General features: G+C 35.4%; 1 protein-coding gene across 7 annotated transcripts in view; it reads left to right on the plus strand.

Moving 5' to 3' along the window:
- The window catches only part of ARHGEF9 (Cdc42 guanine nucleotide exchange factor 9), a 548,669-nt gene that overhangs the window by 517,383 nt on the left and 13,090 nt on the right, over positions 1-18,196 (plus strand). For all 7 annotated transcript variants that reach the window (XM_046672729.1, XM_046672732.1, XM_046672733.1 and 4 more), the window contains one exon: positions 1,991-2,059. In XM_046672729.1, the coding sequence (XP_046528685.1) occupies positions 1,991-2,059 (69 nt within the window). The remainder of the gene's footprint in view (positions 1-1,990; positions 2,060-18,196) is intronic.

Here is an 18,196-nt window from a genome sequence, read left to right on the forward strand (position 1 = left end):
AATCATCCATAAAACACTAGCCAGCAGAATTCACAGCACAATAAGGCGATCATACACCATAGCCACGTGGGATTTATCTTGGTATGCAAGAATGGTTCAATATATGCAAATCAATTTATGTGATACACCACACTAACAAAATGAGGGATAAAAATCACATGATAATCTCTATAGATGCAGAGAAAGCATTTGACAAAATTAAATACCCTTTTATGGTAAAGACTTTCAACAAACTAGATTTAGAAGGAATTTACCTCAACATAATAAAGCCGTATATGAAAGGCCTACAGCTAACATACTCAAGGGGAAAATGCTGAAAGCTTTGTATCTAAGATCAGGAGCAAGATAAGGATGTCCACTTTCACCATTTTTATTCAACACAGTAGTGGAAGTCATAGCCAGAGTGATTAAGCAAGAAAAATAAATAAAAGGCGTCCAATTCAGAAAGGAAGAAGTAAAATTACTTCTTTTGACAAATGACATTGTCTTATACATAGAAAATCATAAAGATTCCACAAAAAAGCTCTTACAACTAATGAATGAATTTAGTAAAGTTGCAGGATACAAAGTCAGTATATAAAAGTCAATTGTGTTTCTGCTATCAACAAACTGTCTGAAAAGGAAATTGAGCAAATAATCCCATTCACAATTTCATCAAAATAATACAATACTTAGGAATAAACTTAACCAAGCAGGTGTAATACTTGTACACTGAAAACTACAAAACATTACTGAAAGACATTAAAGAAGACACAAATAAATAGACATCCTGTGTTCATAGATTAGAAGACTTAATATTGTTAAAATGTCCTTTCTACCCAAAGCCATCTACAGGTTCAGTGTGATCCTATCAAAATTGCAATGGCAATTTTTACAGAAATAAAAAGAAACAATCCTAAAATTCATGTGGAACCACAAGAAACCCACAATAGCCAAAGCAATCTTGAGAGAAAAGAACAAAACTGGAGGCATCACATTTCCTGATTCAAAATATATTACAAAGCTACAGTAATTTAAAAGTATGGTATGGGCATAAAGACCAATGAAATAAGATAGAGAGCCCAGAAATTAACCCACACATATACAGTCAACATATCTTTGATGAGGGTGCCAAGAATACGCAATGAGGAAAGGATAGTTTCTTCAACAGATGGTGCTGGGAAAACTGGATATTCACATGCAAAAGAGTGAAATTGGACTCCTACCTTACAGCATGCATGAAAATCAACTCAAAATGGGTTGAGGACTTAAACATATGACCTGAAATTATAAAACTCCTAGAAGGAAAGAATAAGTCATGACATTGGTCTTGGCAATGATTTCTTGGATGTGACGCTGAAAGCATAGGCAACAAAGCAAAAATAGACAAGTGGGACTACATCAAACTAAAATGCTTCTGCACAGCAAAGGAAACAATCAACAGTATGAAAGGCAACCTATGGAGTGGGAGAAAATATTTGCAAACCATATATCTGATAAGAGGTTAATTTCCAAAATATATAAGGAACTCATACAACTCACTAGCAAAAAAAAAAATAACTCAGTTAGAAAATGGGCAAATGACTTACACAGACATTTCTGTTATTTCATTGTTTTTTGCCATTTGATTTTTTTTCTCCTTCTGAAACTTTTGTTAGCTCTGTACATTTTCTGTTGTAATATCTTATTTTTTGACTCATTATTTCCTTTTCTTTGTATTTTTGCTTTTGGTTTTGAAATATTTATCTAATTTACACCATACTGTATTTCACCATGTCGCATTTAACAGCCTTTTAACTCATGTTCTCACTTTTTTTTGCCCCTCTATATTGTGAAATGCATCTTTGTAGCTAAATCTTTGTCCAAGTTTCTGACTACTTTCCTTTTTGACTTTTCAAGACTTTTAATACATCTTGCCAAAATGACTCTTCCAGAAAAGTTGTACTAATTTATACATTTAAGAAAGGTCTATGTTTCTTATTTTAAAAAATCATGTATTTTTATATTACAGGTTTTGAAATTTCTGAAAACCAGAAGAGGCAAGCTGCAATGACTGTGAGAAAAGTCCCTAAACAAAAAGGTAAAAATGCCTTTAATCACTGTTTCCCTGGCTCCACTCACTCTCTTTGTGAGACTGGAAAGCCATAGTCTATGTGCTTGCATATTCCTAGGCTTGTTTCCATGCTGAAGTTCACGTGGTGTGGTTGAAAGTGTCCAGCTTCCCAGGTGTCTTGATTTCAGGTGGCAAATGGTCTTAAAGGCTTAGGAGTGAATAGTATAAGGTAGTCATATCTAAACATAGCTCAGTGGGTACAGGAAAATACTAGGACCTTTGTTTCTTTTTATTAATGCTTAAATAAAAGAAACCTAAACTTTACTAATAATATAGAGACAGATAGACAGTAGTAAACATCTAGAGTTTATTAATAAGTATAAACATATTAGGGATATCTGCTGAACTTTCTTTCATTGGTTCGGGGACATTTGCTAAATCAGGAGTCCCAAATCAGAATGGAGAACTTCAAATTGAACCAAGACAGAAGATTCAGATAGCCAGTCTCTATCTTTCTCTGAACCATAAACTAAAGTACTGAAAAAAGGAAAATATCTTGAGAATCAATTTGAATATGAAATAAGCTTTATTTTCTTGTTTCATGAACTAGACAAAATTAAAATGCTTAGTTGAATGAAGGGAAAGAACTACCCTCTGTTTATTCGAGAGCCTATTCAGTACCAGTCATTTTATATAAGTTCTTTCATTTCATCTTTATGGTGCCCCTGAAAAGGAAGCATTGTTAGCCCCATTTTTCAGATGAAGAAACTGAGGATCTTCAAAGTGGAGTGACTCTGAACCTTAGTCAGCTTGACTCCACTTCCACTCCTCTCTCCTCTCCATCTTAGAGTTCTGCTAATTCTCTATGCTAGGAATGAAGAGCTAATTTTTTTGTCTCGCCTCTCATTACTGACAGCTGCTTCTATTACTGACAGCTACTGTCATTGTCCCCAGGGGTAGATGATGATAATAAGACCTCACTTTCCCCAGGCCCTTCCTTCTGCTTTCTCAGTGGCTCTTTGGTTCAGAATGAGTCACCATACAGAATGATCAGATTCAAGTTGCCTGAAATTCCAGCAGACACAATGAATCTCCTTTTTATTGAGGAGACCTAGTGACTGTGAATACCTGATTTCCGTTTAAACACTGCACCTAGCTGGGGCCTCTCTGGCTAGACATGGCCTTCCTATTAGCTACCTATTGCTTCTTGCTCCTGAGAGTCTCTCATTGGCTCTTTCCCTCATCATGGAAATGTGATTCTCTTTAGATAGGGAATTAAAGGCAAGCACCCCTAACCTCTTGGGGGGTGAAAACATTAAAGACAGTGTTATAAAGCAATCTGGAGTTAAGATCAGTAAGGATATGATCTGTATGAATAGGAGAACCCTGTAAGAGAATGTGTCCCTTACTTAGAGATATGAGCAGAGAAGTGCCTTGGCCAGCTGGAGAGTCTTCAAGCTACAAAGGGGCTACTGTCCTAGCCACCTGCCTTTGTCTCCTGGAGGCACTCACCTCCTGAGCTTCTCTCACTCTGATTTCCTCCACTGTACCTACCATGCTGACCTTCATGATGGGATGGTGCCCCTTTACCTCAGCCCAGGTTTCCTCAAGCTTATATGAAACTGGCTGGTCTTTTTACTTAGAACCCTTAAAACAATCCACCTGCTCACTTATACCAGCCTTTGTGTCAGATTCCTTCCTTAATCTGTATAGTCTCAAGGCTATCTTTTTCAGGTCCTTTCTTGTCTCCCAGTATCTAAACACTGGTTTGCCTGAAGAGCTTTCCACCCTTAACAGTAATCCTAGTCTTCAAAGAAACTCATCTAATTTCAAACCTCCCAGAATTCCTACAAATGTCCTCCTTTATTTCTTGTCTGCAAGACTCTCCTAGTCCAGGGCTGTGGTGACTGATATATTTTGAGATACAAGGGCACTATACAATTGGAAGTGGTTGTCAAACTTAGAAATTCAATAGTTATATCATGTACATGCAAAGAACAGGAAGGGCATTCTTTCAAATATCCATGAAAGCCAGCTTCCTTGACACTTCCAATGACCACTTCCTGGAAATGATGGGAAACATTATTGTTAACATTTCTCCAATACAGATATAATTGGATAGGTAATTATTCTAGTGTCCCCCTCCAACTCCATCTGTAATACCATGGGACCTTATCAACTTGGTCTACTGCTCTGGAGAAGGGGAAGCCTGACTGGAAGAAAAGCAAAGAGGATAGAACCTAGCTCCAAGGAAGGCCTTTTCACTTTACATTTGCCTTCGTTTTAAAAATTGATATATAACTTCTTGGGAGTTGGATGCTAATTCCTGGTCCATCAACCCATTTCAGGCTGTCATCATGGAGATGCCTAGGGCCATGAGAACAGCCCCCATATCTAGAGGCTTTAGGGCCAGCTCAAAATCAAATGAGTACCCTAGAATAACTAAAATAATCTTGAAGAAGAAGAAGAAAGTTGGAGTAATCAGTCTAGTCTGATTTCAACACTAATTATATAGCTACATTGTGGTGTTGGCAGAAGGACAGACATATTAAATCAGTGGAACAGAATAGAGAACCCAGAAATAGACTGCACAAGTATGCCCAACTGATTTTTGACAAAGGTGCAAAAGCAATTCAGTGGAGGAAGTATAGCCTTTTCAGCAAATGGCACTGAAGCAATTGGACTCCATAGGCCAAAAATAAAGGACCTCAACCTAAACTCACATCCTATAAAAATCAACTCAAAATGAATAATGGACTTGAATGTAAAGCTATAAAACTTTTAGGCAAAAAAATAGGATAAAATCTTCAGGATGTAGGGCTAGGCAAAGAAGTAGATAAGATTTGACCCCAAAAGCTTGAACCACAGAATGAAAAAAATGATAAAATTGATCTCATCAAAATAGAAAATTTTTCTCTGTGAAAGACCATGTGAAGAAGATGAAAAGACAAGCTACAGACTAGGAAAACATATTTGAAAACCACATAGCTGACAAAATGCTAGAATCTAGAATATATAAGGAACTCTCAAAACTCAACAGTAAAAACTCTAATTAGAAAATGTGCAAAAGACAAACAGATATTTCACTGAAGAGGATATATGGATGGCAGTTAAATACATGAAAAGATGTTTAACATCGTTAATCATTGGAGAATGCAAATTAAAAACACAATGAGATATCATTACATACCTATTAGAAAGGCTAAAATAAAAAATAGTGACAACAAATGCAGGCAAGGATGCAGAGAAACTGACTCATTCATACTTTGTGGTGAAAATGTAAAACAGTACAGCCACTCTGGAAAATAGTTTGACAGTTTCTTAAGAAATGAAGCATACAACTACCATATGACCCAGCAGTTACACTCTTGGGCGTTTATCCGAGAGAGATGAAAATGTATTTTTACATAAAAACCTCTAAACAAATGTTCATAGCAGCTTTGATCATAATATCCTAAACTGGAAACAACTGATGTTTTTCAATGGGTGAGTAATTAAGCAGACTTTTATACATCTATGCCATAGAATATGACTCATAAATAAAAAGGAGCCAACTATTGGTACATGCAAACATTTGGGTGAATCTACAAGGAATTATGTTGCTTGAGAAAATCCAACCCCAAAGGCTACAAATGGTATGACTCATTTATAAACTTTATTAAAATGATGTAACTCAGAAATGGGGAACAGATTAGTGGTTGCAAGGAGTTAAGGAGGGGGTAGGGACAGGAGATAAGTGAGTATGGTTATAAAAGTGTAATAGAGTGATCTTTGTGATAATAGAAATGTTCTGACTCTTGACTGTCCTGTAGCAATGTTAATATCCTAGCCATAATATTGTACTATGGTTTTGCAAAATCTTATTACTTGAGAAACTGAATAAAGGGTACAAAGCATATCTCTGTATTTTCTCTTACAACTGCCTGTGAATCTACAATGATCTCAAAATAAAAAGCTTAATTAAAAAATTAAAATTAGCATTCCCCAAAACTCCCTCCCTGATATCTCCATATTGTTTGTTGCCATCCAGTAACCTCATACTTCTAACACTTGCCACCTTTGAAAACCGGTTGTTACAGGATGCCATCAAAATGGCAGAATAGTTTTCTACTGTTCTCCCCCTAAAGAACACTGGTTTTAAAAATGACCCAGAGATGAGTGTGCTTTTGTGAAAGTCCAGGAGTCTAGTAGAGAAGTTCCAGACCACCCCTGGATAAAAATATAATCCATGATTTCACACATAGAAGAGGCCAGTTACTAAAGGTTAGAGGAGGTGATTGCTTCTTCAGATGTGAAGACAGCAGTGCAAGACTACAAAAAATGTGAAAAGTCAAGGAAACATGACATCACCAAAGGAACACAATAATTTTCCAGAAAATGACCCCAAAAGACATGGAGATCTACAACTTGCCTGATAAACAATAAAAAATGCAAAATAGTTGTTTTACGGAAGCTCAGTGAGCTACAAGTAAACAGAAGGACAGGTCAACAGAATCAGAAAAACAATACAGGAAGAAAACAGAGTAGAAATCATAAAAAAGAACCAACTGAGGAATATGATGAATGAAATGAAAAAATGCTATAGAGAGCATCAACAGACTTGATCAATCAGGAGAAAGAAACTGGGAAGTTAAAGACAGGACATTTGAAATTGTGAGGTCAGAGCAGAAAAAAGAAAGAATGGAAAAGAGTGAAGAAAGATGATGTGAGTTATGGGGTGAAATTAAGAGAATCAATCTACAAAATATTGGAATCTCAGAAGGGGAATAGAGGGGAAAGGAGCATAAAGCTTATTTAAAGAAATGATGTCTCAAAGCAGAACTGGTGAACCAGCCCACTCCCTTTCCCCCAGCAGTGGCACTGGTCTTTCCAGCAGTGGGGATAGCAGCCAAAATCTGGATTTCCCTGGCAGGGTCAGGGTGCCCTGACCTGAGGTCTCAAAAAGCACACCAGCAACCAGAGGCTGCACAAGCAGCAATGGCATTTACTCATGGCTTAGCCCCTACTGCCCAAGTGGTGGTGGGTGGTGCACATGTCCTGAGGCTTCAGGAGCCACAACGGAACCCATGACGCAGTCCCCAGTGGTGGCACCCCCAACACCATCTCTTCCACCAATGGGGGCTGTATATAAGACCTTGGCCCCCAGCAGTGACAGTAACAGCCATGAACCCAGCGCTCCTGGTGGCAGTGCTGCCAGCACCTCCAGATAACCTGGGAGCAGCAGCACCCCAGCCCATGGAGAGCTACTGGGGGAACACGAAACCCAGATGACCCTGCAGGCAGCAGTAGGGCTCACAGTTCATTGCCACTAGACCTGCCTTACAAGAAGTGATGAAAGGAGACATCCCTACCTGAAATAAAAAGGCAAAAGTTTACAAACATTTCAGCAAGGTGATAGACAGAATGAGAAAATCACAACTCTACATCAGAATAGGTTTGTAAACATTTCATTATAACGTAAAGGCTAAAGAGAAAGAAAGCATCAAAATAACTATAACAACTTCAATTTGGTAACAAACTCACAACACAAAAAAGGATAATTTGAGACAATAAAAATATGAAAGGGGAAGAGGTGGGGAGTGGAACCTTTATAAGCTGATGGAGATATAATGCTGTCAGCAGAAATAGGACTATCTCATCTATGAGATCTTTATACAAACCTCATGGTAACCACAAAACAAAATAAAAAATATCAGAGCAGAGTCACAAATCATAAATAAGCAGGAAACAGAGAAAAACATCACAGAAAACCACCAAACTAAAATGGCAGGCAGAAATACAAGGAAAAAGAAACAATGGAAATATAGAACAACAAGAAAACAAAAGATAAAATGGCAGTATTAAGCCCTCATGTATAAATAATCACTCTAAATGTAAATGGGTTGAGTTCACTAATCAAAAGAGACAGAATGGCTGGATGGATTGAAAAAAAAAAGACCCAAAAATATGCTGCCCCCAGGAGACCCATCTCAGCTCTAAAGACAAACATAGGTCAGAATGAATGGATAAAAGGTTATACTACAAGAAAACGGCAACCAAAAGAAAGTGAATGTAGCCATATTTATATCAGACAAAATTGACTTCAAGCTAAAAACAAAAGAAACAAAGACATTATGTAATGATAAAAGGAACATTCCAATCCACCAAGAGAGTATAACACTTATTAATATATATGCACTTAACAAGAGCATGGAAGTATATAAAGCAACCACTTACAGACCTAAAGGGAGAAATTGAAAGCAGCACAATAATAGTAGGGTACTTTAACACCCCACTTACATCAATGGATAGATCATCCAGATAGAAAGTCAACAAGGAAACAGCAACCTTAAATGAAACACTAGACCAGGTGGACTTAATAGGTATATATAGAACATTCCATCTAAAATCAGTAGAATACACATTTTTCACAAGCGTACATGGAACATTCTCAAAGCTAGACCATGTGTTGGGAAACAAGGCAAGCATCAATAAATTTAGGAAGGTTGAAATAATATCAGTGTCTTTTCCCAACACAATGGTATAAAACTAGAAATTAACTACAAGAAGAAAGCTGGGAAAGTCAAAAATATGTGGAGAATAGACAACATACTACTGAACAACTATTGAATCAATGAATAAATCAATGAAAAACTCAAAGAAATACCTGGAAAGAAGTGAAAATGAAAGCACAACATGTCAAAACTTATTGGATGCAGCCAAAGTTATAGTAATAGGGAAGTTTATAGCAATACAGGTCTACCTCAAGAAAAGAATAAGGTCTCAAATAGGGAATCTAATTACTTTATCTAAAAGAACTAGAAAAAGGAGAACAAAGCCCAAAGTCAGTAGAAGGAAGGAAATAATTAAAATCAGATCAGTAATAAATAAAACAGACTAAAACAACAACAGAAAGGATCAAACTAAGAGTTGGTTCTTTGAAAAGATAAAAAAATCGACAAATCTTTAGCCAGACTCACTAAGGAAAAAAAAGAGAGAAGGCTCAAATTATATAAAATCAGACATTTAAGAGGATAAATTACAATGGATATGACAGAAATATAGTAGATTATAAGAAAATACTATGAAAATCTATGCACCAACAAATTGGATAACCTAGAAGAAATGGATAAATTCTTAGAATCATACAGTCTCCCACAACTGAATCAAGAAGAAGTAGAGAATCTGAATAGACCAGTCACAATTAAAGAGATTGAAACAGTAATCAAAAACCTCCCAAAAAACAAAAGTCCAGGACCAGACGGCTTCTCTGGTGAATTCTACCAAACATTCAAAGAAGATTTAATACCTATCTTTCTCAAACTCTTCCAGAAATGTTGAAGAGGAGCAGACACTTCCTAGCTCATTTTAAGAGGCCAACATTACCCTGATACCAAAACCAGAGAAGGACAACCCAAAAAAGGAAAATTAGAGGCCAGTACCCCTGATGAACATAGATGCAAAAGTCAACAAGATATTAGCAAATTGACTACAATGATATGTTAAAAGGATCATACACCACAATCATATGAGATTTATTCCAGGGATGCAGTGATGATTCAAAATCCACAAATCAATGTGATACACCACATTAACGAAATGAAGAGTAAAAATCACATAGTCATCTCAATAGATGCAGAGAAAGTATTTGATGAGATTAAACATCCATTTGTGATAGAAACTCAATAAAATGGGCATAGAAGGACAATACCTCAACATAATAAAGGCCATGTATCACAAACCCAGAGCCGGCATCATACTCAATGATGAAAAACTGAAACCTATCCTCTTTTAGAACAGGAACAAGACAAAGATGCTCATTCTCACCACTCTTATTCAACATAGTATTGGAATTTCTAACCAGAGCAATTAGGCAAGAAAAAGAAATAAAAGCATTAGAAATTGGAAAGTAAGAAGTAAAACTGTCACTATTTGCAGGTAACATGATTCCATACATAGACAACCCTAAAGAACCCACCAAAAAACTTAGAAATAATTAACAAATACAGTAAAGCTGCAGGATACAAAATCAACATACAAAAATTAATTGCATTTCTATACACTAACACCAAACTAGCAGAAAGAGAAACCAAGAATACAATCCCATTTACAGTCACAACAAAAAGAATAAAATACCTAGGAATAAATTTAACCAAGTAATTGAAAGACCTATACACTGAAAACTGTAAGACATTATTGAAAGAAATTGAAGAACATAAATAAATAGAAAGAGACCCAGCCTGAGTGGCATAGTGGTTAACTTTGGCATGCTCCACTTTGGTGGCCCGGGTTTGGTTCCCAGGCACAAACCTACACCACTTGCCTGTCATGGTGGCTCACCTACAAAAAGAGGAAGATTGGCAACCAATGTTAGCTCAAGGTGAATATTCCTCAGCAAAAAGAGGAATAGTGTCAATAGATGTTAGCCCAGGATGAATCTTCCTCAGCAAAAAAAAAAAGAAAGAAAAAAGAAATAGAAAGCTATTCTATGCTGATGGATTGGAAGAATAGAATTGTCCATATTACCTAAAGCAATCTACAGATTCAGTGCAGTCTCTGTAAGAATCCCAATGACACTGTTCACAGAAATAGAACACAGAATCCTAAAATTTATATGGAGCAACAAAAGACCTCAAATAGCCAAAGGAATCCTGAAAAAAAAGAAGAAAGCTGGAGGCATCACACTCCCTAATTTCAAAACATATTACAAAGCTATAGTATTCCAAACAACATGGTTCTGACAGGAAAAAAGACACAAAGATTAATGGAACAGAATTGAGAGCCCAGAAATAAAACTACACATTTATGGATGGCTAATCTTCAACAAATGAGCCACGAACATACAATGGAGAAAGGAAAGTCTCTTCAGTAAGTGGTGTTGAGAAAACTGGACAGCTACATGCAAAAGAATGAAAGTACACCATCCACAAAAATTAACTCAAAATGGATTAATGACTTGAAGACCTGAAACCGTAAAACTCCTAAAAGAAAAATAGGCAGTATGCTCTTTGACATCAGTCTTAGCACTGTCTTTTTGAATCCCATGTCTCCTCTGGCAAGGGCAACAAAAGAAAAAAGAAACAAATGGGGCTACGTCATACCAAAAAGCTTCTACATGACAACAGAAACCATCGGCAAAAAGAAAAGTCAACCAGGTCTGGCCCAGTGGTATAGAGGTTAAGTTTGTGTGCTCTGCTTCAGCAGCCCAGGATTTGCCAGTTCAGCTCCCAGGCTTGGACATATACACTGCTTATCAAGCTGTGCTGTGACAGGCATCCCACATATAAAGTGGAAGAAGATGGGCACAGATGTTAGTTCAGGGCCACTCTTCCTCAGCAAAAAAGCAGGATTGGCAACAGATGTTATCTCAGGGCTAATCTTCCTCAAAAAGAAAAAAAGAAAAGTCAACCCATCACCTGGGAGAAAACATTTGCAAATCATATATCCTATAAGTGGTTAATTTCCAACATATATTAAAAACTCAGGCAAGTCAACAGACAAAAAAGCAAACAACCCAATGAAAAAATGGGCAGAGGATATGAACAGACATTTTTCCAAAGAAGATATACAGATGACCAACAGGCACATGAAAAGATGTTCATTATCACTAATTATTAGAGAAATGCAAATCAAAACTACGAGATATCACCTTATACCCATCAAAATGGCTATTATTAATAAGACAAGAAATAACAAGTGTCAGAGAGGATGTGAAGAAAAGGGAGCCCTCTACACTGCTGGTGGAAATGCAAACTGCTACAGCCACTATGGAAAACAGAAAAGACATTTCTCAAAAATTTGAAAATAGAAATACCATGTGATCCAGCTATTCCACTTATGAGTATTTATCCAAAGAACATGAAAACATTAACTTTAAAAGATATATGCACCCCTATGTTCATTGCAACATTATTCACAGTAGCCAAGACTTGAAAGCAACCCAAGTGCCCATCAATGGGTGAATGGATAAAGACTATGTGGTATATTTGTATACAATGGAATACTACTCAGCCATGAAAAAGAAGAAATCATGCCATTTGTGACAACATGGGCAGACCTTGAGGGTATTATGCTAGGTGAAGTAAGTCAGACAGAGAAAGACAATTACCGTATGATTTCACTCATATGTGAAAGATAAACAAACAAACAAACACGCATATAGATAAGGAGAACAAACTGGTGGTTACCAGAGTGGAAGGGAATGGAGTGAGGGAGAAATGGGTAAAGGGACATATATGTATGGTGATGGATGGAAACTAGACTTTTAGTCGTGAACACAATCAAGGCCATACAGAAGGCAAAATATAATGGTGTGCACCTGAAATTTAGACAATGTTATAAACCAATGTGACCTCAATAAAATAATAAATAAAATAAAGTTAGCTTTAATGTTCACCATAAAAATATAATATCTAAGAACTTCCCAATTCTGGGAAGATATTTGAACCTCCAAATTCATGAGGCTCATTGGTTTCCAAACAATATGAACCCAAAATGGTCTTCACATTATAATGTAATGACTATTATAATGAAACTGTCTAAAATGAAAGACAAAGAAGAGTAAAAACATTAAGAGAAAAAAAATCCTCATGTACAAGGGAACCCCCATATGGCAAACAGCAGATTTCTCAGTGGAAACTTAGCAAGGCAGTAGAGAGTTGGATGATATGTTCAATGTGCTGAAAGAAAAAAACGGCCAGCCAAGAATACTGTACCCAGGAAAATTTTCCTTCAGAAATGAAGGAGAAAGACTTTCCCAGACCAAAAAAAAAGAAAAAAAGCTGCTGAGAGAGTTCATTACCAATAAACTTGTCTTAGAAGAAATACTAAATGGAATTCTTCAAGATAAAATAAAAGGAAGCTAATTAGTAACATGAAAATGTATTAAAATATAAACACTCTGTAAAAGTAAGTATATAGTCTAGTTCAGAATACTCTAATATGTTGTTGTGTTAATCACTTCAATTACTATACAGGATGAAGTACAGAAAGATTAAAAATAACTAAGTAGAGTGATTTGTTAATAGATAATAAAAAGATATAAATTGTGACACCAAAAACATAAAATGTGATGAGGGAGAGTAAAAGGGTAAAGTTTTTGTATGTGGTCAAAGTTAATTTGTTATCAGCATAAAATTGCTGTGACTATAAGATGTTTTATGTAAGCTTCATTGTAACCACAAAGCAAAAACCTACAGTAGATGCACAAAAGAAAAAGAGAGGTGAATCAAAGCATACCGCTATGGAAAATCATCAATTCAAAAAGCAAAATAGCACGAGAGTAAGAAAGGAATAAAGGAACTGCAGAACAGCTAGAAATTTAACTAGTAAGATAGCGGTAGTAAATTTTTACCTATCAATAATTACTTTAAATTCTCCTATCAACATGGATCCGAGTGACTGAATGGATTTAAAAAGGCACAACTATATACTGCCTACAAAAGACTCAATTCACTTTTAAGAACTCTAATAACCTCAAAGTGAAGAAATGGAAAAATATATTCCATGCAAGTGGAAACCAAAAGAGAGCAAGGGTAGCTATACTAATATCAGAGAAATAAACTATATGTCAAAAACTGTCACAAGAGACAAAGGTCATTATATAATAATAAAAAGGTAATCCATTAAGAGAATATAACAACTGTAAATATATATGCACCCAAGATCAGAGCACCTAAATATATTAAGCAAAACTAACAAATCTGAAGGAAGGAACAGACAACACTATAATAATAGTGAGAGATTTTAATACCTCACTTTCAAGAATGAATAGATCACCTAGACAAAGAAAAATGATTAAGAAAGCATTAGACTGGAAATATATTTAAACCAAATGAACCTAAAACACATATGAGGAACATTCCATACAACAGCAGCAGTATTCACATGTTTCTTAGTCACACGTGGAACATTCTCCAGAATATCATGTATTAGGTCACAAAACAAGACTTAACAAACTTAAGACTGAAATCATATCAAATATCTTTTTCAACCACAATGGTATGAAACTAGAAATCAATAAAAGCAGGAAAAATGGAAGATTCACAATATATGGAAATTAAACAAGACACTCCTGAACAACCAATGGGTCAAGAAAAAACAAAATGGAAAACAAAAACTATCTTGAGATAAATGAAAGTGGAAACACAACATACCAAAAGTTATGGGATGCAGCAAAAGCAGTTGTAGGAAGGAAGTTTATAGTGATAAATGCCTACACTAAGTAAAAAGAAAGATTTTAAATAAATGATCTAATTTTACACTTCGAGGAAGAAGAACAAGAAGAAAAAATTAAGCCGAAAGTTAACAGACCAAAAGGAAATAACAAAGATTGGAGCAAAAATAAATGAAATAGAGACCAGAAAAACAGTAGAAAAGATCAATGAAATTAAGAACTGTTTTTGAAAAGATAAAATTGACAAATCTTTAGCTAGACTAAGAAAGAGAAAACTCAAATATATAAAATCAGAAATTAAAAGGAGATATTACAAATGATACCACAGAAATAGAATCAGAATACTGTAAACAGTTATCCACCCAGAAATTGGATAACCTAGAAGAAATGGATAAATTCCAAGAAACATACAATGTACAAAGACTGAATTATGTAGATATAGAAAATCTCAACTTACTAATAGTAAGAAGATTGAATCAGTAATCAAAAACCTCCCAACAAAGAAAAGTCCAAGAGCAGATGGCTCCACAGGTGAATTTTACTAAATATTTAAAGAAGAATTAACACCAATTTTTCCCAAACTCTTGCAAAAAATTGAAGAAGGGGGAACACTCCCAAACTTATTTTATGAGGTCAGCATTACACTGATACCAAAGCCAGATAAGGACACTACAAGAAAAGAAAACTACAGGCCAATATCCTTGATGAATGTAGATTCAGAATTCCTCAACAAAATGCTAGCAAACCAGGTTCAACAGTACATGAAAAGATCATACACCATCATCAAGTGGGATTCATCCCTGGCTTGCAAGGATGGTTCAACATATGCAGATCAACAAATGTGATACACTACATTAGTAGAAAGATAAAAATCATATGATACTCTCAATAGATGCTGAAAAAGCTTTTCACAAAATTCAACATCTTTTCACGATAAAAACTCTCAACCAATTAAGTATAGAAGGAAAGTACCACAGCATAATAAAAGCCATATATGACAAGCCCACAGCTAACTTTGTACTCAATGATGAAAGGTTGAAAGCTATTCGTCTTATATCAGGAACAACACAATGGTGCTCACTCTCACCACTCCTATTCAATACAGTACTGGAAATCCTAGCCAAAGCTATCAAGGCAGGAAAAAGACAAAAGTGTCCAAATCAGAAAGGAGGAAGTAAAATTGACTCTGTTGGCCTTTGACAGATTTTTAAATATAGAAAATCCTAAAGACTCCACCAAAAAACTGTTATATCTAATCAGTGAGTTCAGTAAGGTGGCAGGATGCAAAATCAATGTACAAGACTCAGTAATATTTCTATAAACCAAAAATAAATTATCTGAAAAACAGAGAACACAATCCATTTATAGTATTATCAAAAACAATAAAATACTTAGGAATAAATTTAACCAGGAGGTGAAAGATGTGTATGCTGAAAACTTTAAGACATTTATAAAAGAAATTGAAGAAGACAAAATAATGGAAGATATCCTGTGTTCCTGGATTGGAAGAATTAATGTTGTTTATGTGTCTGTACTACCCAAAGCCATCTATAGATTCAATGCATTCCCTACCAAGATTCCAATGGCATTTTTTACAGAAATAGGAAAAACAATCCTGAGATTTGTATGGAACCATAAAAGACCCTGAATAGCCAAAGCGATCCCAAGAAAGAACAAAGCTGGAAGCCGCACACTTTCTGACTTCAAAATATACTACAATACTATAATAGTCCAAGCAGTATAGTACTGGGAAAAAATGCAGATACATAGACCAGAGGAAGACAATCTAGAGCTCAGAAATAAACCCATGCGTATATGGTCAACTAATATATGACAAGGGAGCCAAAAATACTCCATGGAGAAGGACAATCTCTTTAATAAATGGTTCTGGGAAAACTGGATATTCACATGCAAAAGAATGAAACTAGACCTCTATCTTACTTACACACAAAAATTAACTTGAAATGGGTTAAAGTCTTAAATATAAGACTGGAAACAATCAAATCACTGTAAGGAAACATGGGGAAAAAGCTTCTTGACATTGGTCTTGGCAGTGAATTTTGTGATATGATGCATAAAGTAATGCAACAAAAGCAAAAAATAGACAAATGGAACTACATCAAACTAAAAGGCAAAAGTCAAAAAAATGAAAAGGCAGCCTATGGAATGGGAGAAAATATTTACAAACCACATATATGTTAAGGGGTTAATATATAAGGAATTCATACTACTCAACAGCTAAAAATAAACCCCACAAATAATCCAATTTAAAAATGGACAAAGGCCCTAAATGGACATTTTTCCAAAGAGAATATTCAAATGGCCAAGAAGTACATGGACAGGTGCTCAATATTACTAATCACCAGGAAATGCAAATCAAAACCACAGTAAGATATCAGCTCACACCTGTTAGAATGGCTCTTATCAAAAGATAAGTGATAAGTTGTACACTGTTAGTGGGAATGTAAGTTGATACACATGCTATGGAAAACAGTATGAAGGTTCCTCAGAAAATAGAAAAAAGAACTACTATATGATCCAGCAACTTCACTTCTGGGTATATATCCAAAGGAAATGAAATTAAGATCTTGAAGACGTATCTTCAGTCCCATGTTCCATTGCAGCAGTATTCATAATAGCCAGAATATGGAAACAACCTAAGTGTCCTTTGACAGATGAATGGATAAAATAAAAGTGATACACACACACACACACACACACACACACACACACACACACACACACAGAGGAATATTATTGAGCCATAAAAAAGGAAATCCTGCCTTTTGCCATATCATGGATAAACCTGGAAGCTATTACACTAAGTGAAATAATTCAAACATAGAAAGAAAAATAATGTATGTTCTCCCTTATATGTGGAATAATAAAACTGAACTCATAGAAACAGAGAACAGATTGGTGGTTGCCAGATGCAGGGAGTGTGTGGTGGAGGAAATTGGTGAAAGTTGTCAAAAAGTGAAAAATTCCACTTATAAAATAAATGTTTTGAGGAGGTAATGTACAGCATGGTGACTCAAGTTAACAATACTGTATTGTACATTTGAAAGTTGCTAAGAGAGTAGATCTTAAAAGTTCTCATCAAAAGAAAAATATGTGTAACTATGTGAGGTGATAGATGTTAAGTAACCTTATTGTGGTTATCATTTCACAGTATATACATATATTAACTCATGTGGTACACCTTAAAACTTATATAATGTAATATGTCTATTATATCTCAATAAAACTGGGGGAAAAAAAGAAATACAAAATCTGAACAGACTGATAAAAGTAATAAGATTGAAACAGTAATCAAAAACCTCCCAACAAAGGAAAGCCCAAGAACAGATGGTTTCATTGGTGAATTCTATGAAACATTTACAGAAGAATTAACAATAATCCTTCTCAAACTCTTCCAAAAAATTGAAGAGAAAGGAACACTCCCAAACTCATTTTAAGAGGCCAGTATGCCCTGACACCAAAGCCAGATAAAGACTATAAGACAATACAGGCCAGTATCCCTGATGAATATAGATGCAAACCTCCTCAACAAAATACTAGCAAACAGAATTCAGCAGCACATTAAAAGAATCGTACACTATCATCAAGTGGGATTCATCTCTGGAACACAAGGATCATTCAATGTATGCAAATCAATAAATGTGATACACCGCATTAAGAGAATGAAAGATAAAAATCAGTGATCATCTCAAGAGATGTAGAAAAAGCGTTTGACAAAATTCAACATTCTTTCATGATAAAAACTCTCAATAAATTGGGTATACAAGGAATGTACTTCAATATAATCATAATGTTGTATGACAGGCCCATCACTAATAACGTTATACTCAATGGTGAAAGATTGAAAGCTTTTCCTCTAAGTTCAGGAACAAGACAAGGGTGCCAACCCCCATCACTCCTATTCAACATAGTGCTGGAAGTTCTAGCCAGAGCAATCAGGAAAGAAAAAGAAATAAAAGTCAAAAAGGAAGCAGTACAATTGTTTCTGT

Source organism: Equus quagga, chromosome 10, assembly GCF_021613505.1.
Source record: "Equus quagga isolate Etosha38 chromosome 10, UCLA_HA_Equagga_1.0, whole genome shotgun sequence".
Lineage (NCBI taxonomy): Eukaryota > Metazoa > Chordata > Mammalia > Perissodactyla > Equidae > Equus > Equus quagga.